Source organism: Canis lupus, chromosome 10 (genome assembly GCF_048164855.1).
Source record: "Canis lupus baileyi chromosome 10, mCanLup2.hap1, whole genome shotgun sequence".
NCBI lineage: Eukaryota > Metazoa > Chordata > Mammalia > Carnivora > Canidae > Canis > Canis lupus.
In genome coordinates, this window is record NC_132847.1 from 25,469,910 (window position 1) to 25,487,093 (window position 17,184).

General features: G+C 39.6%; 1 protein-coding gene across 1 annotated transcript in view; it reads right to left on the bottom strand.

The window, feature by feature from the left end:
- Nucleotides 1–16,048, bottom strand: part of TRPC7 (transient receptor potential cation channel subfamily C member 7) — a 144,184-nt gene extending 128,136 nt beyond the window's left edge. Inside the window, exons 1-4 of the mRNA XM_072842630.1 lie at nucleotides 15,947–16,048; nucleotides 12,074–12,276; nucleotides 4,600–4,833; nucleotides 3,296–4,073 (exon numbers count right to left, since the gene is read on the bottom strand). Of these exons, the coding sequence (XP_072698731.1) occupies nucleotides 3,296–4,073; nucleotides 4,600–4,833; nucleotides 12,074–12,276; nucleotides 15,947–16,048 (1,317 nt within the window). The remainder of the gene's footprint in view (nucleotides 1–3,295; nucleotides 4,074–4,599; nucleotides 4,834–12,073; nucleotides 12,277–15,946) is intronic.
- Nucleotides 16,049–17,184: the final 1,136 nt, after the last annotated feature.

Below are 17,184 nucleotides of genomic sequence, written 5' to 3' on the forward strand. Positions count from 1 at the left end.
ATCTGACTTCAGCCATGATTTACTGGAGATCTGGACATTGGCTGTACATCTTGCTAATGACTAAACTCTATTCTAGTGATAAATTACAATGACTCAAGAACAGTAGACTGGGCCACTGAATATAAGTTTCCCTGCGTGAGCTTTTCTAGTCGAGAGCAGCCATTCCCAGAGTGAGTGTCTTAGAGGATCTGGAGGATGAGATATGAAACCTCCTGTCAGGACCAGATATCTTTTTTATATAGCTGACATCATTGGGTCATCCACATACATGTGGCTACAGTCAGCTGTGCATAGTCTCTTTAAAGCAGGACAAACTCCTAAACAGTACATTTTAGAATACACACTTGCTCTTTATTCTTTTATTACAAATTGACTTGTCTTTTGCTAAGCTGCTCTCTTCTCTGAGAAGATTTATGTCAGGAATGCACATACAAGGATAGTTGAATAAGTAATAAAGTTCGAAAGGAACACTTGTGTTAATTTATAACGCGCCATTTGTCGACAATGTGAAAGACATTATTTCAAACAAAGGTAACTCGAGGGATGTTAATAGCCAGCAAATGTATTTATGCTAGATCTTATTCTGAGTAAGTCGTTGCATTATAGAACCCGTCTGTCATCATGTTAGTAGTGTTCTTAATTGTCTCTAATTTTCATAATTTACTTTTTAAATCAAAATATCATGGTTTCCACAGACTTCCAGTTTTATACATACTAAAACATGCCAGACTTTTGGTTTTAGTGAAGGAAACAAATGGCTCAGATATAATTCCAAATGTTAGTCTAGCATCGTTTTATTTAGTAAGGCTGGCCTGCTCCCAGATTCCAGATAAGTAGAGAATTGTGCAATTATCCAGAAAACCTAATCCTCAACTTTTTTTTTCTGGAATCATTTTTTTTTCTTGGCCATAAAGATCTAAAATTAATTGGATTAGCCATTTCTTTTACATGGCCTGTGAAGATTCATTGTGAAGCTGAGGGAAGAAGCAAAATTCCACCGATCTTCCTTGGAATGTCATTGACCTTGTTGCTGGTAGATGGGGTTTACTGTACAAAACAAGGAAAAAAATGGGCAATAGCTACATTCCTTGGGAGCCTCTTTAGGTCATCTCCTCATCTACATCCACTAACTTTTTGTTAGATGAGGCTATGAACAATGCAGGATTAGGGAGGTTGTTCCACTTCAGTAGATGGGTCCAAGATAGGGGGAACAGATGGAGTAAAATTAGTTAATTACAGGATTCTTCATCTAGTCACAGTTTGCAGTGCCTTGCAGCCTTTTGTGAGCCTGGCTCTTCTGTCTGTGGCTGCAGGCCATTCATTCCTTCAGAGAGGCTTTGGTGGCCTCATGCATGCAGACCTAAATCATCCTCCTTTTTAGTCCCAGTGCCTCACACCAAATCCTCAGATTCAGCTAATCTACCAGTGAAGTAAATTTCCCAAACTCTAGCTTTGTGGTCTCCTAATCACAGTTTTCTTTCTTCCTTTTCTTTTTTTTTTTTTTTAAGATTTTATTTATTTATTCATGAGAGACACTGGGAGGCAGACACATAAGCAGAGGGAGAAGCAGGCTCCCCATAGGGAGCCCAGTGTGGGACTTGATCCCAGACCTCACGATCACAACCTGAGCTGAAGGCAGGTGCTCAACCACTGAGCCACCCAGGTGTCCCGCACCCCCAATCACAAATTTCATTGGCTCTTCATGTCCTATAGGAGCGCAGCCAAAGTGCTCAGCCTGACACACACAGGGCTCAGCCCTCTGAGGACTGTCCCCGACTCATCTCTGCAGCATTGCTTGTGCATGCCCCTACAGGAACCCTTTATTCGAGTCACATGCAGCATCTCAGCAGTCCTCTGCCTGCTCTGGGCCATTGTGGACCTCACCTTCACTTGCCTTCTCCAAATACACACCTCTCCCCACCAATCCAGTTACTCCTGCTCAGTGAGGCCCAGCCCCATTCTGAGATCTCCTGGAACACCATAGTCCAGGGGACCTCCATTGCTATGAATTGGTACCCATTCTTGGCCACATAATTGTGTCCCTTGCAGGGGCAATTCTTGCAGTGACATCTTTTTGGACAATGAACTTTTCTCTGGCAGTTAACACCTTTTCCCAGCTCCATTATCTGCCTTGCATGTGACACCTTTTTGTATGCTCCAAAGCATCATAGGCTCTGATTGAATAACAGGATGAGAAATGATGAGCCTGGTTGTAGTTTCTACTCTTCCAGGCACACCTTCCTTCAGCATTCAGATAAAGATACATGAATTCTGAGAAGCCCAGTGCATGAACAGTTTCCCAGAATGACTAAAAAGCTGGCTCTGGGCTCTGCGTGCCTAGATTAGAACAGTGGTTTCGCTCCTTATTAACTATGTGATATGTCTCTACCTTTGTGCCCTCATCTAAGATGAGGATAATAATGGTACTCTTAGTAATGGTTGCTGAGGGGATTAATCAACATCATATATGTAAGGCCGTTAGTGCTTGGCATATAGTAAGTGCCCACTAAATGTTCTCTCAATTATTATTAAATACTATAAAAAAATGAGGTTCCAGCCTTCTCTTTAAAGAGGAGTGTCAGTTGTCAGTCAAAGCATGGGATCACTCCCACTGTTAATAGTGGACTTTAGAGATGGGTCTCCATTCCCTGGGCTAGCCTGGTCATCTAGGTGTTTGCAGGGGGCTGAATTATAGGGTTTTGCTCTGACCCCATCTACTGAGGCAAGAAGCTCAACCACACAGAAAGAGTTTTATTTTCATTTTCAGGTACCTTTCCCTCATCCCCTTCACAGAACAATAGTAATAGCTTGCTAAATTGAGAAAGGCTTCAGGCAGGCCTTTCTAGCATCAGATGTGAGACCAAATCTAGGATGACACAGTACAGGCCAGGATGGTGGTCTGGACGAGACAAATCAAAGTCATTTAACTGAGACAATCAGGAAATCCTAGACCTGGTCTAGGAAACTTCCACAGGTCTCCTAGATAGTCCTCAGCCCTCTGGGGCAGAGCTCAGTGAGCTATTTACACCCGAACCACTCTGTGCTGCTTGTCTTTTACTGTACAGATTTGGGCATAAGTCACTTCTTCAAATATTTCAAATATTCCACCTAATGGACTGCTTCTCCTTCAGGCCTACATCTGACAAGGTTGAGGAAATCCCCTTCCTCCCTGTGGGATGGTCAGACCCCGAGGCCCTCACCCTGGGTTAGACAGGAAGACAACCCGTTTGACTACTGGACACACCTGGAAGAGCCCTCTGGGCAATGTCTGCAGAGTGGTGATTGGGAGAGTTACCTTGAATTCAGTCTCAATGTTGGCTAGCCTGGCCAATTCGTTGCTTAGCTCCAGCGCGGTGAGGACAGGGTCTTCACTGGACAGAGACAAGTAGGCAGCGCTCGCCAGTCCCTTGTAGGCGTTCATGCGGGAACGCGAGTGGCTGAAGGAGTCCCTCCGCTGCTTCTCCGTGCACTCGTTGCACTTGCAGAAGTAGTCGTGCGGCCGCTCAATGCGTGCGCCCTTGAGCAGGAGGATGTGCACGATCTCATACTCCTGGCAGTGCGCCGCCAGGATGATGGGCGTGATGTCGTGGGAGAAGCGCGTGCCGTCCTCGTCGTAGGCGTAGAAGTCGTCGTCGCGCAGCTCCTGCTCCAGCGGGCTGAGCGTCAGGCGCTGGCCCTGCGCGAAGGCCGGGTGGTTGAGAATGGCCTCCACGATGCGCACGTAGCCCTTGCTGATGGCCAGCAGCAGCGCGTCCCCCACCCGCGCCAGGTTCTCCTTCTTGAGCAGTAGCTCTGTGACCTCCAGGTGCTCGTTACCCACGGCCAGCTGCAGCGCGTTCTGCCCCATATAGTCCACGCAGTTGAAGTTGAGGGTCTTGGACTCCTCCAACATTTTCCTGACCACAGGGATGTTGCCATACTCAGCTGAGTCCAGGAAGCGCTCCTCTTCCGGCGTCAGGCTGGTGCCCTTCTCATTGAACATGTAGGCAGGACCACGGATGGCCTGGCGGCGGCCCTTCTCCCTCAGGGTCGTGTGCCGGCGCTGCATATTTTTGAAGGTGTTGCTCCCCAACCTGTGGGGGTACAAGGCAGAGATGCTCGGTTACTCTCCCAGGGGCCTGTGAGGTGCCCAGCGGCAGAGCAAGCACAAATTGTTGAGATGAGAAAGAATCTCATGATTGGGATCTTAATGCAAAACTATGAAATCTTATTAGAAATCATTTTTCTCTCCCTGAGATGAAGACAGGTTGGCTAACCTGAATTATTCGTATTCATATAGAAGAATACTGATTCAGTTATCCAGCATCTGTACCCCTTGGGTGGAGGAATGGTGGCAAACTGAAATGTAGATTTGAGTGGAGTTAACAGGAGATAGAGGGGGAGGGTGTGGGGTAGGATGTGATTGAAACAGGCTGAGAACTGTGAGTTTTTCAATTTGTGCAAAGTTCAGCATGTCATTTAACTTTTCTGGGCTTTAGTACTTTGCTTCTCTGTGATTTTACCCATACAATGTGGTTAATGTTTTGTGTGCCTTAGGTTCCATAGAAGGATTAAGTGAGGTGACATATACTAGAAAATAATGTTGATTTTCTTCCGTACTCTCCTGCCTCTTGCCATGCCCAGTTCCCCCAAGGCTCTGCTATGGACATGGCCACCATAGATACTGCTGCATTTGCTTCGGGTGCATTGCCTCCTTGAGATCCCTCACTGTGATAAAACTGCTGCAACATGCAAGCATGGCCACATGCCTCTGCTTCCACAGTCAGTGCTGTGCTTGACACTTTCCTTCGTGGGGACTGTGCTTGCTTTCTGGTGCTTGCACAGCCTAAGCATCTACAAAAGGGCAAGATGTGGCAGGGAGCAGGCCTAGACACATTGCCACTTACTAATGGTCACTGAAGTGGCTCCTCTGAGGAAATTTGGTTGTAGCTTCTTAGCTCAAATCTGGATTTTTGTATGGATGGAAGAACCGGTTATTTAATTAAATTAATTAATTAATTAATTTATTGGAGTTCAATTTGCCAACATATAGCATAACACCCAGTGCTCATCCCATCAAGTGCCCCCCTCAGTGCCTGTCACCCAGTCACCCCCACCCCCACCCACCTCCCTTTCCACCACCCCTTGTTCGTTTCCCAGAGTTAGGAGTCTCTCATAGAACAGGTCATTTTAGATGCTGGGTTTATTTCTCACTTGCTCTTTGCTATTGTGGCAGAGTGTGGAGGTTAATACTGAGGCTACTGGTAATAATGGTTAAACATTTATTAAGCACCTATTATATGCCAGGAACTATACTGAGAAATTAATAATTTCACATATATTGCTTGTGTAAATCTTGTATTGATCCTATTCCAGGTGATAATGCTGACACAAGTAGGATTGAGAAGTGGGCTTTGCAGTCAGAGAACTTAGAGTATGAGTTTTGCCTTCACCTTTGGCCAACCTGGTAGCTTTGGGCAAGTTACCTAGACTTTAGTTTGCCAGGGTTTTTAAAAGGTAAGACTAGAGAAAATAAAAGCTTTTGTGTCATTTGAACCTGAATCAGACACCCTATCTTCAGCTGGTAGTGAAACTTTGAATGGATCCCTGGTTCAGGATGCTTTAACTGTAACATAGTCTGGACCACACGTTTTCTAACTTTCTACAAACTTGAACATCTAATTCTCCAGTTAGCCCTACCCAAATTTTTTTCTTTTTTTTCTCTAGTTTGCCCCTCCTCACATTATTCAAATAATATTAGAATAGCATACATTTCAATAAGACAGTACGTGTTCGGGACACCTGGGTGGCTCAGTGGTTTAGCATCTCTCTTTGGCCCAGGGTGTGATCCTGGAGTCCTGGGATTGAGTCCCACATCGAGCTCCCTGCATGGAGCCTGCTTCTCCCTCTGCCTGTGTCTCTACCTCTCTCTGTGTCTCTCATGAATGGATAAATAAAATCTTAAAAAAAAAAAAAAAGTACGTGTTCTGAAGAGTAAGTGCGATTTATTTTGAACTATTTTCCATGTTTCCAATAGTCTTTTTGTTACTGGTCGTATCCATGCATTAAGAATAATCAGTATTTCACTTAAGCCATTTATAAGAAAAAATAAAAGTAATCATAGAGGAAGTCCTTTAAATTAAATCTAGTGTTTTGAGATTTAAAAAAAAGTCAATCTTGTGATTTTTAAGATTTTGGGCTCCATTTGGTTTTCTGCTTGTTTTACCTTTTGACCTGCTCAAACCCTTTTGGTTTTAGCTCTATTAGGGGGCCCTATCTGGCATAAGGCAAAGACTTGGAGGTCAGAGCTTATGCTCTAATCTTGCCTAGGTCTGAGTAACACAGTTTTTGGAAGAATCTGCTAAACTATTCAATGGAGTAGCTTCTTCATCTGCAGAAATTTAAAAGAATAATTATGGGTAACCCTGTCAAAAGGTAACTGTGGGTGATAAATCCTAATAGCTCCTCTGCGCTCCTTTAGAAAGAGATCTGAACTGCCATCCACTTTTTAAAAGAGCATTTTGATAAAAGATTGCTGGGGAAAACGTTCTCAGGATTCAAGTTCACGAGCTCCTCTGAGCCCATTTCTCTCAATAATGCCATCATTTCAGGGAGAGAGGCTGCTTATTGATGCCAAAGCTGACTGTAGATTGGGAGTCCAGTAGAAACCTTTTATAGGAGAGAGGTACTTACAAATAGGGTACAGGTATTTATCATTATAGGTTTTTCAGCAGAAGAGGAAGAGATTGAGTTGAAATCTAAGCAGTCACCTCATTTGTATCATCAAAGAACCTTGTTTCAGAGAATGTTATGAAGTTAGTTTCAAGGTCTGTCATCTGGGTACACACACTCAGGTGGGAATTGAGCCCATAGAAGACTAATAGTCTTTCTGATGGAATTACTTAATCTGTCATATGATGAGGCTTATACTCCTTTCAGGAGCACCTCTCTGGTTTTAGCCATTGCATCTCAACCTGAGAAAAGTTACTTTCCACTCAGGAGTATCTGAGTGGTGTGTCAGATGAGACAGCAGCTGTCCTAGGAGCCAGGGCTTGAGCTTGATTCCATGTCACTTTTCCATTAGAGGTCTGCTCAAGAGGGAGAATAGGTCAGATTCCAAGGTCAAGGGTGTACACTAATACACAGCAACAAGCCATGGAGAGATTAATTCAAAGGAAATATAATAACTACTGAACCAAGTCAGAGCAGAAAAACATTTCACAAGGAACATGTAAGTACCCAATTTAAATTCAGAGTCCATATGCATATCATAGGCACTGCAGCTTAAAAACTTAAAAGGTGTTAAGACATTTATAATTTCCCTCATTAGACAAACAAACATAAAAGCAAGGTGTTAGCATTCTCATTTTTTAAGTGAAGCAGAAAGACTAAACGTTAGGGTGAATAATTTCTGCACAAGAGTAGAGTGTCATGTAAATTTTGATGTTTCTTTAATAATTATGTTATATCAAGGAAAAAATATATGTGTGTGCCTAGTATTTATCAGATGTCAAATGTCCTCCCCATTTGACATGAATTATTCTGAATGACCTTGAAAGCAGACACACAGATACACTAAGACATAAACAAGCCTCTCTCCTAGCATTTAAAATCTCAGCTTTACATTCAGATGCTCATAGAACTGTCAGTTCTGCTATTTTCCTAGGAGAGTTGGCCTTGATGAAACCTATGGGCCCTCGAATCATGCATGCATTACAAGGATATACTGGGTCATCCTATGCTATGAAGTTGCTTCCAGTGTAAGGGGTTTTACAGCAGACCCTGGAGCCACGTGAATTTGTTCAGATATTGATGGGGGCCTCTTTACCTCACTTAGGGCTGCTTGTTAGCTCTACCTCTTACCCTGATAGCCCTCTAATCATGCTTTTTAAACACTTATTTTATTTTTTCAGCTTTATTAAGGTTTGATTGCCAAAATTGTAAAATATTTAAAGTATGTATTGTGGTGATTTCATGTAAGTATGTATCATGGAAGGAATCCCATCATTTAGTTAATACATTATCACCTCACATATATATATATATTTGGTGAGAACATTATGTTCTTTCTTAGAGCACCACAGTGTTATCAACCATTGTAGTCACTATGTTGTACACTAGAACTTCATCTTATAGCTGAAAGTTTGTACTCTTTTACCAGCCTTTTCCTGTTTGTTCAATTTCAGCAGTTTTATACCTGTGAGTATATTTAGCCTTACCATTTAATCTTGACATTATCGATAGTCAGGCTTTAGCCATACATTTCACATGGTTTGGAAAGAATCCACAAAAGATGATATGTCAAAAAGATAAAGTCATTTGGCTCACAATAGCTGGTGGCCAAAACTCACACTCATGAATCAGCTGTGTTGCTTTGCTGGAGTATGGGGATACTGTCACAGTTTCAGGACCAATAATGAGCAAAATGATTCTCCTTAAAATCAATTAGCATTTGATTGCCCTTACTCTAGTATTTTTCTTCAAAATGAACTTTGAATGCAAATGCCTTTTTATTTGCATGTATTATTGAGATAATGAGTGATCAAACATCTCAATTAAGGTACTGTGTTTTTCATCTTTCATAAATGCATACATTGACATTTGATGTCATTGAGAAGAAGTGTTTCAGTGGAAACAAAACCATATTTGAGAAGAGAACTGATTATTAAACTCCCTCTTGATCCCTTGGTTGCTATTTTTATCAAACTGCTTTTACAGATGCATCAGCCAGTCTAAAGACAGCCAGATGTCAGTGATCCATGAAAAGTATAAATTCTGCACCCTAAATCCAGCTGCAAATAAGCATGACCACTAAGCATTTTAGAGACAGGGGTTGTGATTAATTACTGATGAAGAAAAGGACATTTAATCAGAATGTCTTTTGGAGATATTTGTTGTCTTTCTGTAAAATTGCCACATGCACCATAGGTCTCTGTGGAAATCACCCAAGCCTGAAACTAATTCAGTCTGTAACATTCCACAACTGAACATAGAACCAAACAAAATCCAGGAGTTAGACCAGTTACTGAGGACAACCCAGCTGTGGTCTGCACATTCTCTCCCAGTGTACATAGTCTGATTTTTAGTCCATAGCAACAATGATAAAATATTCAGGTGATGTGGAGTCTTCTTCTAAATTTCAGTTCTCTTACCAAAGTAAGGGAATAGTAAAATCCATCCTCTGTGCACCTCAGCCACAGCGAAGATGCAATAATATGTATCAAATGGATACTGTGAAGCCTTATACAAATGTCCATGAAAGTAATGATCACAACCTTACATGATCAGTACACTTAAGTAAATATAGTTATAGTAAATAACTGTAAATTGGCTTACATTTTACTCTATGGTGATATAGTCAGATTAGCTGTTTTTTTTTAATGGCTGTATAATGGTGATAGTTAACATATATTACACATTTGCTATGTGCCAGATATTCTGTTAAGTGCTTTATATGAATTATTATTTTAATTCACACAAATCGTGTGATAAGCTTTTTTCCTCAGTGACTAATCATAATGATTAACATTTATTACACATTAACTGCGTTGCAGGCACTATGCTGAGTACTTTACGCGTATTATCATTTTAAATTCTCATAAACTACTACATGATACAGGTGCTATTGTCATTCCCATTTAACAGATGGTGAAATGGGGCTCAGATAAATTAACCACTTTTGTTAAGGCTACATAAACTTGTGAGTGATAGATCCACTATTAGGCCTCTGATCTGTTTGGTTTCAAAGCCACTGCTTTGGGCTGGTATGCCACTGCCATCCCTCTTCCTCCTCCATTTTTCTGAATTTCTTAAGATGGTAAATTTTTTCATTAGAGTGCAAGATCCTTGAGGGCAGGGGAATTACTTGTTTATATGGCATATGTACCTGGTGCCCAGTATCCCTGATGCCTGGCATATGGTGCATGGTCAAATAATGTAATCAGTTCTTAAATACTTGAATTTGGGTTGGTCATTAAAGAAGACCAATAAAATAGATGTGTTAATGTTTACTGTGTCTTCCTTCTTATAGATATAGGAGTCATATGATCCTTTAATTATTATTTCCTCTTTGTTCTAACAACTTTTAAAGTAAGGTATGAGTTCCAAAGCCAAATTAGTTTCCAGCTCCACTATAAGTAATGGTCTACAAGTTGCTAGACGAGACCATTAATATCAGAGGGTATATTAAGTCCTTGAATGACTGGGGCATTCTCACTTATTCAAATACTTCTGAAAAACTATATGTATTTTCAGAGGCATCCACATGCATTTTAAATAAAAGTAAAGATATCCACGTAGTTACCCCATTAATATACATGAGTTGATATACCCTACCATTCAGGTCCTATAGGAATAGCAAAATAATCCTTCTGCTACTCATTATAACACGTTATATTGAGATATACTTTCCAGACAATTCTGCTAATGTGTTATATTTTTTCCATTGCATCTTGAATTAAAAATATTATCTAGATTCCTGAATGCTAATAAACAATTTTATCAGCAACTTAATTTTCAATGAATCATCATCATTTAGAGGTCATTCTCTGTATTTTCAGGCTACCTTATTTATTAACTATTCACATATAACTAATGCTTTGTGTATGCTTTTTTTATTTCTTTCTTTTTAAATCCTTATTTGTCTGTTTGAAACTGGGGAATTATGAAACTGGATGTCTGTATCTCTGTGTATATCTCCAGATAGAACTGAAACAGTAAGTTCTTACATGTTTTTCCTCCAAAGATTTGTCTTGGTATAAAATAGGTATGTGTAACCTCTTGACTGTTACAGTAACCTTTGTGACAGAAGAGCCTGAAATGATCATCTACTCCCAAGAAAGTAAGAAAGGCTCTAAAATCATGAAATGAGAATGATGAAAAAGGTAACACGCTGAATATTTATCTAGGAAATGTTCATTGCCTTTCCTGAGCAAGAGATCCTGGCAGCTCTCATCCAGGATACCGCATGTGTCTGAAATTAGCCTCAGTGAGGCTTCACATAGTTCTCATTTTTTTTCTGGGTTAATGACTGCCTGAAGGAGTTAGCTAATCTATATGCCCCTAAGCTTAGGAGCAAGTGTTTTAGAAATAAATTTTTATGAAATTATAATTGTGGCATAGAACCTTGGTAAGTTGTTAAATAATTAAACCAATGCCACTGTTTAAAAGATCTTAGAGAGTGAGTTTGTATCATATTCATAATGAATATTCTGGATTTAATGTGTATTCATTCATAAATCTGTTGTGTGTCCAGTGGTTCAGAAACAGGACCCACCAGTAGGTGGCATTCTGAGGCAAAAATTCACTGAGTGCCAGTAGACAGGGTCAATCATTATTGCCTCTTACAAATCTACCCTTGAATTCATTAAGCCTTTAAATTACAATTAATGACAATAGCATCCTGGTTAAGTCTATTCAATCACACTTAAGTGAATTTACAACTTCACATGTAAAGGAGATTCTCTGTTAGAGTTTCAAAGCTTGTGTTAAAGCCCTGCCCAGATTACATCTCTTTTAAGAGCATATTTGTTAGGTTGAAATGGACATCTAAAGGACATATTTTCCACAAATAAAAGGAAAAAAAGTAACAGCTTCTTTATTCCCACCTGTAGTTCTTTAATGGTGGCTACTTATTAGAAGATAGCCGTCTTCCTTTTCCTATTCCCATATTTATGTTAAGATAAATACAGTCACAAAAAATGTTAAATTAAAAAGCTGTCAGTACTGAAGTAAGAGAACAGACAACACAGATACTCTATTCCAGGAAGAAAAAAAAAATACTGCACTTTAGCACAACAAGACTGGGTTACCACTATGAATTGTCTATTTTAAATGGATTTTTAAACTTAGACTTGCAAGGAAAAGTAAAAAAAAAAAAATTCCTCTACCAACCCAATCAATAAGAAAGATTTCAGATCCAGATTTACATCTAAAAATCCAAGCTACACAGGAAAGAGAGGGCTAATAAATAAAAGTTTAATGCCGTATTTCAGCAAGAAAACAACCTCTGTTGGAAAATTTGATATGAAAGAATCATCATAGTTGCTTACATTGAGGGAGAAATAAGCAGGCTGGTCCCTCCTCTCTAGATGACCGGAATCCGGTGTTGGGTCGCGGGAATGTGGCTCCCCATGGGTGGTAGCGGAGGGGATGCCGCTCTCCGTGGTGCTGAAGTGTAGAGCTGGTCCAGTGAGTGGAGTTGCGAAGATGTGAAAGCGCGCTTCGCTGTCCTTTGTGCTGCAATGGTAACAACTCTCCTTCCGCGAGGCAGAGTCGCCTTACCGTTCTTTTCCTAATCTGGGGGAAATTTCCCAGGGAACATGACGAGGAAAGAATCGTATGTGAGACAGGCATGTGGTGTGGTGATGGGTTGGTATAGTTCCCACCCCTTCTCCCAGACAGTAGCTTTAAAAGGGAGGTATCAACTCTGCCTTCCTACCGTGGATCCTCACGATTTCTACCTGCCCCCTCTCAAATCCCAGAACAGTGCATAACACACACATACACACACACACACACCTCAATTATGTAAGGCATCAGGTTCTGGTTTCTGAGGCAGAATATTCATCTGTTTAAATAAATGAAAAATGAGGAATGAATTGGTTTCCTACCTGTTGTGTTTATGGGTGTTTACACAGGGAGGGAAGCTGAAAAGAAAACTAAAACCAGGAGAACCTGAAGAATGACAGAAGTAGTTTGTTTGTTTGTTTGTTTTAATAAGCTTTAAGGTCACACCCTACTGTGTCTTCTGTGAGTCATGCATCTGCTAACTTTACCCTTTTGTTTCATGACCTTTTAACATTGTCTAGGATCAGGAAGTGGCCCTGATATAGATCAAGTCTGATGTTAATGATGGGACTTTAAAAGAATTAGCTTTCATTTGTGACTTTCCATTTTTTGAAAGGAAATTCCTAATGTAGAAATCTATTTCCCCCATAGACCCCATTCTCACTATTTGCCTTGTTTACAAATAGTCTATGATTCTTACACACTAAAGTATTTTGATGGCCTCATGGGAGGGAAACTTCCTTAACTGAAATATTACCTGTATGTGAAAAACTGGGATTACTTCCAGGGTGTACCTCTGTGACTGAACAATAAACCAGAATGCTAATTCTTTGAAACCAACTCAGGGATTAACAACTCACAGTCTGTAAGGAATGTTTCTGTGTGTAAACATAATACTTAGGGTTAAAGAATTGGTGTATAATGTATTTTGTACAATGCCATTCTATGTTTATATGCAAATCAGATTGCATTAGTTCATTAATATGCCACTAGCATTTTCTCTGGAAGCAATGTGGTGAGTGGGGGAAGACCCTGGAATTTTGATTCACTTATTAACTGTGTGACTTTGGGCATAATGTTTAACCTTATTGAACCTCTGTCTCCTTATATGTAAATGGTGGGTGATAATGGGGGCTGTATGTCTTTTTCCAAATGCATGGTGATAATTAATTGAAATAACATATAAAAATCAACCAGAAGAGTTAGTCACAAGGGTTCACATTTAAGAGGTGCATAATAAGTCTGAGTATTCTCTTTCCCTTCTTACTCAGAGAAGTTATCTAGTTCCAACTTTCTAAAAAGCTTGACAACAAACTAATTTTATTCCTGTAAGCCTCTACATAAGCTTTCCGATGATTGTGCTTTGTCAGTAAAATACCTTTTTAGAAAGAAATTGTCTTAAGACTTTTTCTTTTCTTTTCTTATTTTTTAAAAAAGATTTTATTTATTCATGAGAGACACACACACGGAGAGAGAGAGAGAGGCAGAGACATAGGCAGAGGGAGAAGCAGGCTCCATGCAGGGAGCTGGACATGGGACTTGATCCCAGGTCTCCAGGATCACACCCTGGGCCAAAGGTGGCACTAAACCGCTGAGCCACCCAGGCTGCCCAAGACTTTTTCTTTTAAAAGTTTAAGTCTTGAAGGACAAGGGAATTTTATCTTTAATAAGAGTCAGGAGTGCATACATTGAACTCATTTGAATAAAATGCTAATGAATTAAGAGCTATTTAATACCACATTGAAGTATAGAGCGGAATATGGGAAACCAACAAAAGTGTCTTACACAGCCACAAAATTAGAAGATTAGCTATGACACTGGAAATATTCTTTTGATTGGAATCCTCATCATCAAGATTAGTGAAGCAGTATAGAGTAAGACATTCCTAATGATAAGGTACTTTCTTAAGAATACTGGGTTTTGGCTTTTATTTGATAATGCTGGAGATGAAGTCTTATTATATTCTGTTTTTAATAAATAACCAAAAGAATATTTTCATGAAACTCTGACATGAACTGTGTTCTTGTTTCTACTCATGATGAGCTCATTAAAAAACAAGTCGTATTTTAAAATGTGTGATAATGATAGTACAACAATTATATATATAGAGAGAGGAAATGAGCTAATTATTTTATAGATATGTTAACTAAAGACAGGTCACAATCAGGCCAGATAGCTTTTCAAAAGTGATAGGTTAAGATGACATTTGTGAAGGATCCAACCTTCAGTTCCACATTTTTAGAGAGCTGTATTACTTCTAGAGGATCTTGTATATAACACTTTGTTCAGTGGGTTAACACTTATCATCTAAAAAAATGTTATATACCTGTCAAAATATTTTCAGTATGTAAAATACAGATGTAATTAGGTCCTTTCTATCAATGGTGAAAGTTCAGAAGACTATAGATGTCTCAAGTTCGTGTGTAAGGTCTTGAGCTTTGCTTTCTCCTAGGTTCATAGTAGAATTCACAGCATTCTAGTCAAACTTCTTTTATTTTAATTCCAAATCTTCCATTCTCCAAGCATGTCCCTCAGTTTTATCATCTGTAAAATGAAAATAATAACAGTCTCTCATTTGTGTAGTTATAGTGAGGAGAAAATGAGACAACTCACATAAAGTGCTTATGGCAATGCCAGGTACATAGAGCTCAGTATACATCAGTTTTCATTATTGCTTACAGCTTACTCTGTGACTGAATAGTGAACATACTATTGATCTGTGGTTTTCAGACTTTGTGTGCTCTATTGTCACCTAACCAGCCTGTTGAAAATATAAAAATACAATTTTCTGGTGCTCCTTTTCTAGGGAATTTGCATTTTTTTCTTCAAGAACTTTTGGTCATTTTTCTGCAGGAAGTTCATAAATCACACTGTGAGGAAACACTGCTCTTGTCTATTGGAGGAGTAATTTAGTTTAGAAACTGCAGCCATGAGTATGAAAGTCTAATTCAAATGACTGAATACTTTGGGACACTTTCTCTCTTTTCCCTCATGCTACTTTGTTTAGTTACTGGACAGACATGGTTCTTTCTCATAGATAGAAGCAGAAGTACAGTAATCAGACTTCTTACACTTTTGATTTAAGGAAGTGATGCAAAGAAAGAGAGAGTGATATAAATCAGTCCCAGAGGGAAAAAAATCTGGTTGAAATTACCAGAAGCCACTATGTTAAACTTGTATTAAAAAAGAATGGGAGATCTCTCTCATCCTGGTTGATGGAAGTATCACAGCAAAACTTCTCCTGAGTAAGCACAGATTTGATAAAAACCTTGTGCTCTAGACTGTTTTCAAGTCATGAAATATTGTGTCTTAATTCCAGAACAGGTGGGGAGTGACTAGAAATGGCATTGTGTCTCAAAGTGATGATAATAATAATGCTAATTTAACCCTATTTAATGCATTTTATGTAAAATTACTGATATTCTAGTTTGGACTGTAAACTTGTGAATTTTAGTGGCTGTGCTCTTACAGGATTTATATCACTTATAATTGTCTTTATATAAACTTTAAATTTACAGTTTCTTTAAAAAGTGAACAAAGTAATATGAAATAAATATTTATACATGGTGATCCCCTTTCAAGGAAGGTCTTGCACAGAAGTGACAGCTGACAGATGACAGCTTTCATATCCTTTAGATTCTGCCTCAGCAACAGAGAGCCATCTTACATGAAATCATACCATTTCTTGGGCAGCCTTTATCTGGCGACTGAGTAAGATGAAGTATATAAGCCATTTTGGGGACACTTTATAAGGAACACTTACTCCAGAGCTCACTGCCATATTGGCCCAATTATCAAGGTTTGATTTCTTCCTCTGCCTGATTCTACTTTCTTTTTTCTTCCTTTCGTAAATGTTGATCCCTGATAAGCATCTTTCACCTCAAACACTGTCTTGGTTTCTGCTTCCATGAAATCCAACCTTCATTAATTGGTAGTAGGTGTGATTTGAGAAAATAGATAATAAGATGGGATTTGAAGCTGGATTGCCATCTTGCTGGCAATGCAGATCCCATCACTGGTCATATGTGGAGCATAGACAGCTCCTGGAACAAGGTTATAGTCAAGTTCCTAAACTTTTACCCATACTGAATTGGGAGCTTCTACTGGTGGAAGAGAAATCATTAGCAGGTGTGATATTTCATGCATTTGAAACTTTAAGGAGAAATAATAATGTTAAGCACAATGGTATTGGGTTGCTATTGTTAAATGCCACTGATTCCAAAGAAAGATAATGAGTAGCTGAGGTTATGTAATAGGCAATTGAAATCCAGGTGTAAAAGCCAGAGGACCTCTTGGTTGCATATAAAGAAGCTCTCCTATCAACTCTAGGGTAGGGGAAAGATAGAGAAGTTCAAGGTCTAAGCATTAATCTTGGGAAGAGTGAATTCAGAAATTACTAAATGCCCAACCAAAATAAGCCTATCATGCCACACACTTTGGGAAAATCCAAGATTTGGATTGGATGAGGACATCTACATGGATGTCTCTCAAGATTTTGACCTCCTCGATACCTCTGAACCTGAACCTACAGACATGGTCCATTCATCTCTATTAAGAGTTAGTACCTCCCATCTCACACACTCATCCATGTAATGTCGTGTGTGTGTCCCAGGACCCATACCACCTTCCCTGCTGCTCATAAGGCCTATAACTAAGTTAGGTTGTACACAGGCTGTGAAATGACATTAATATTTAGAGACTCATAATATAGCAGAGGATGTTCTGAGTCTGCTAAGGCAGTAAAGGGACAGTGTTCCGAAGGAGCTACAAGAACCAGCCATTGTGTACTAGAAGGAGTCGGGGGAGTAAGTGTGGGCCTGGATTCTAAGGATGCTTGATTAAGGGGGCCTAAAATAAAAATTGCATATTGAAGAGTTTATTGACTTAGAAATGCTCTCTTGAACTACTGGATTTAAC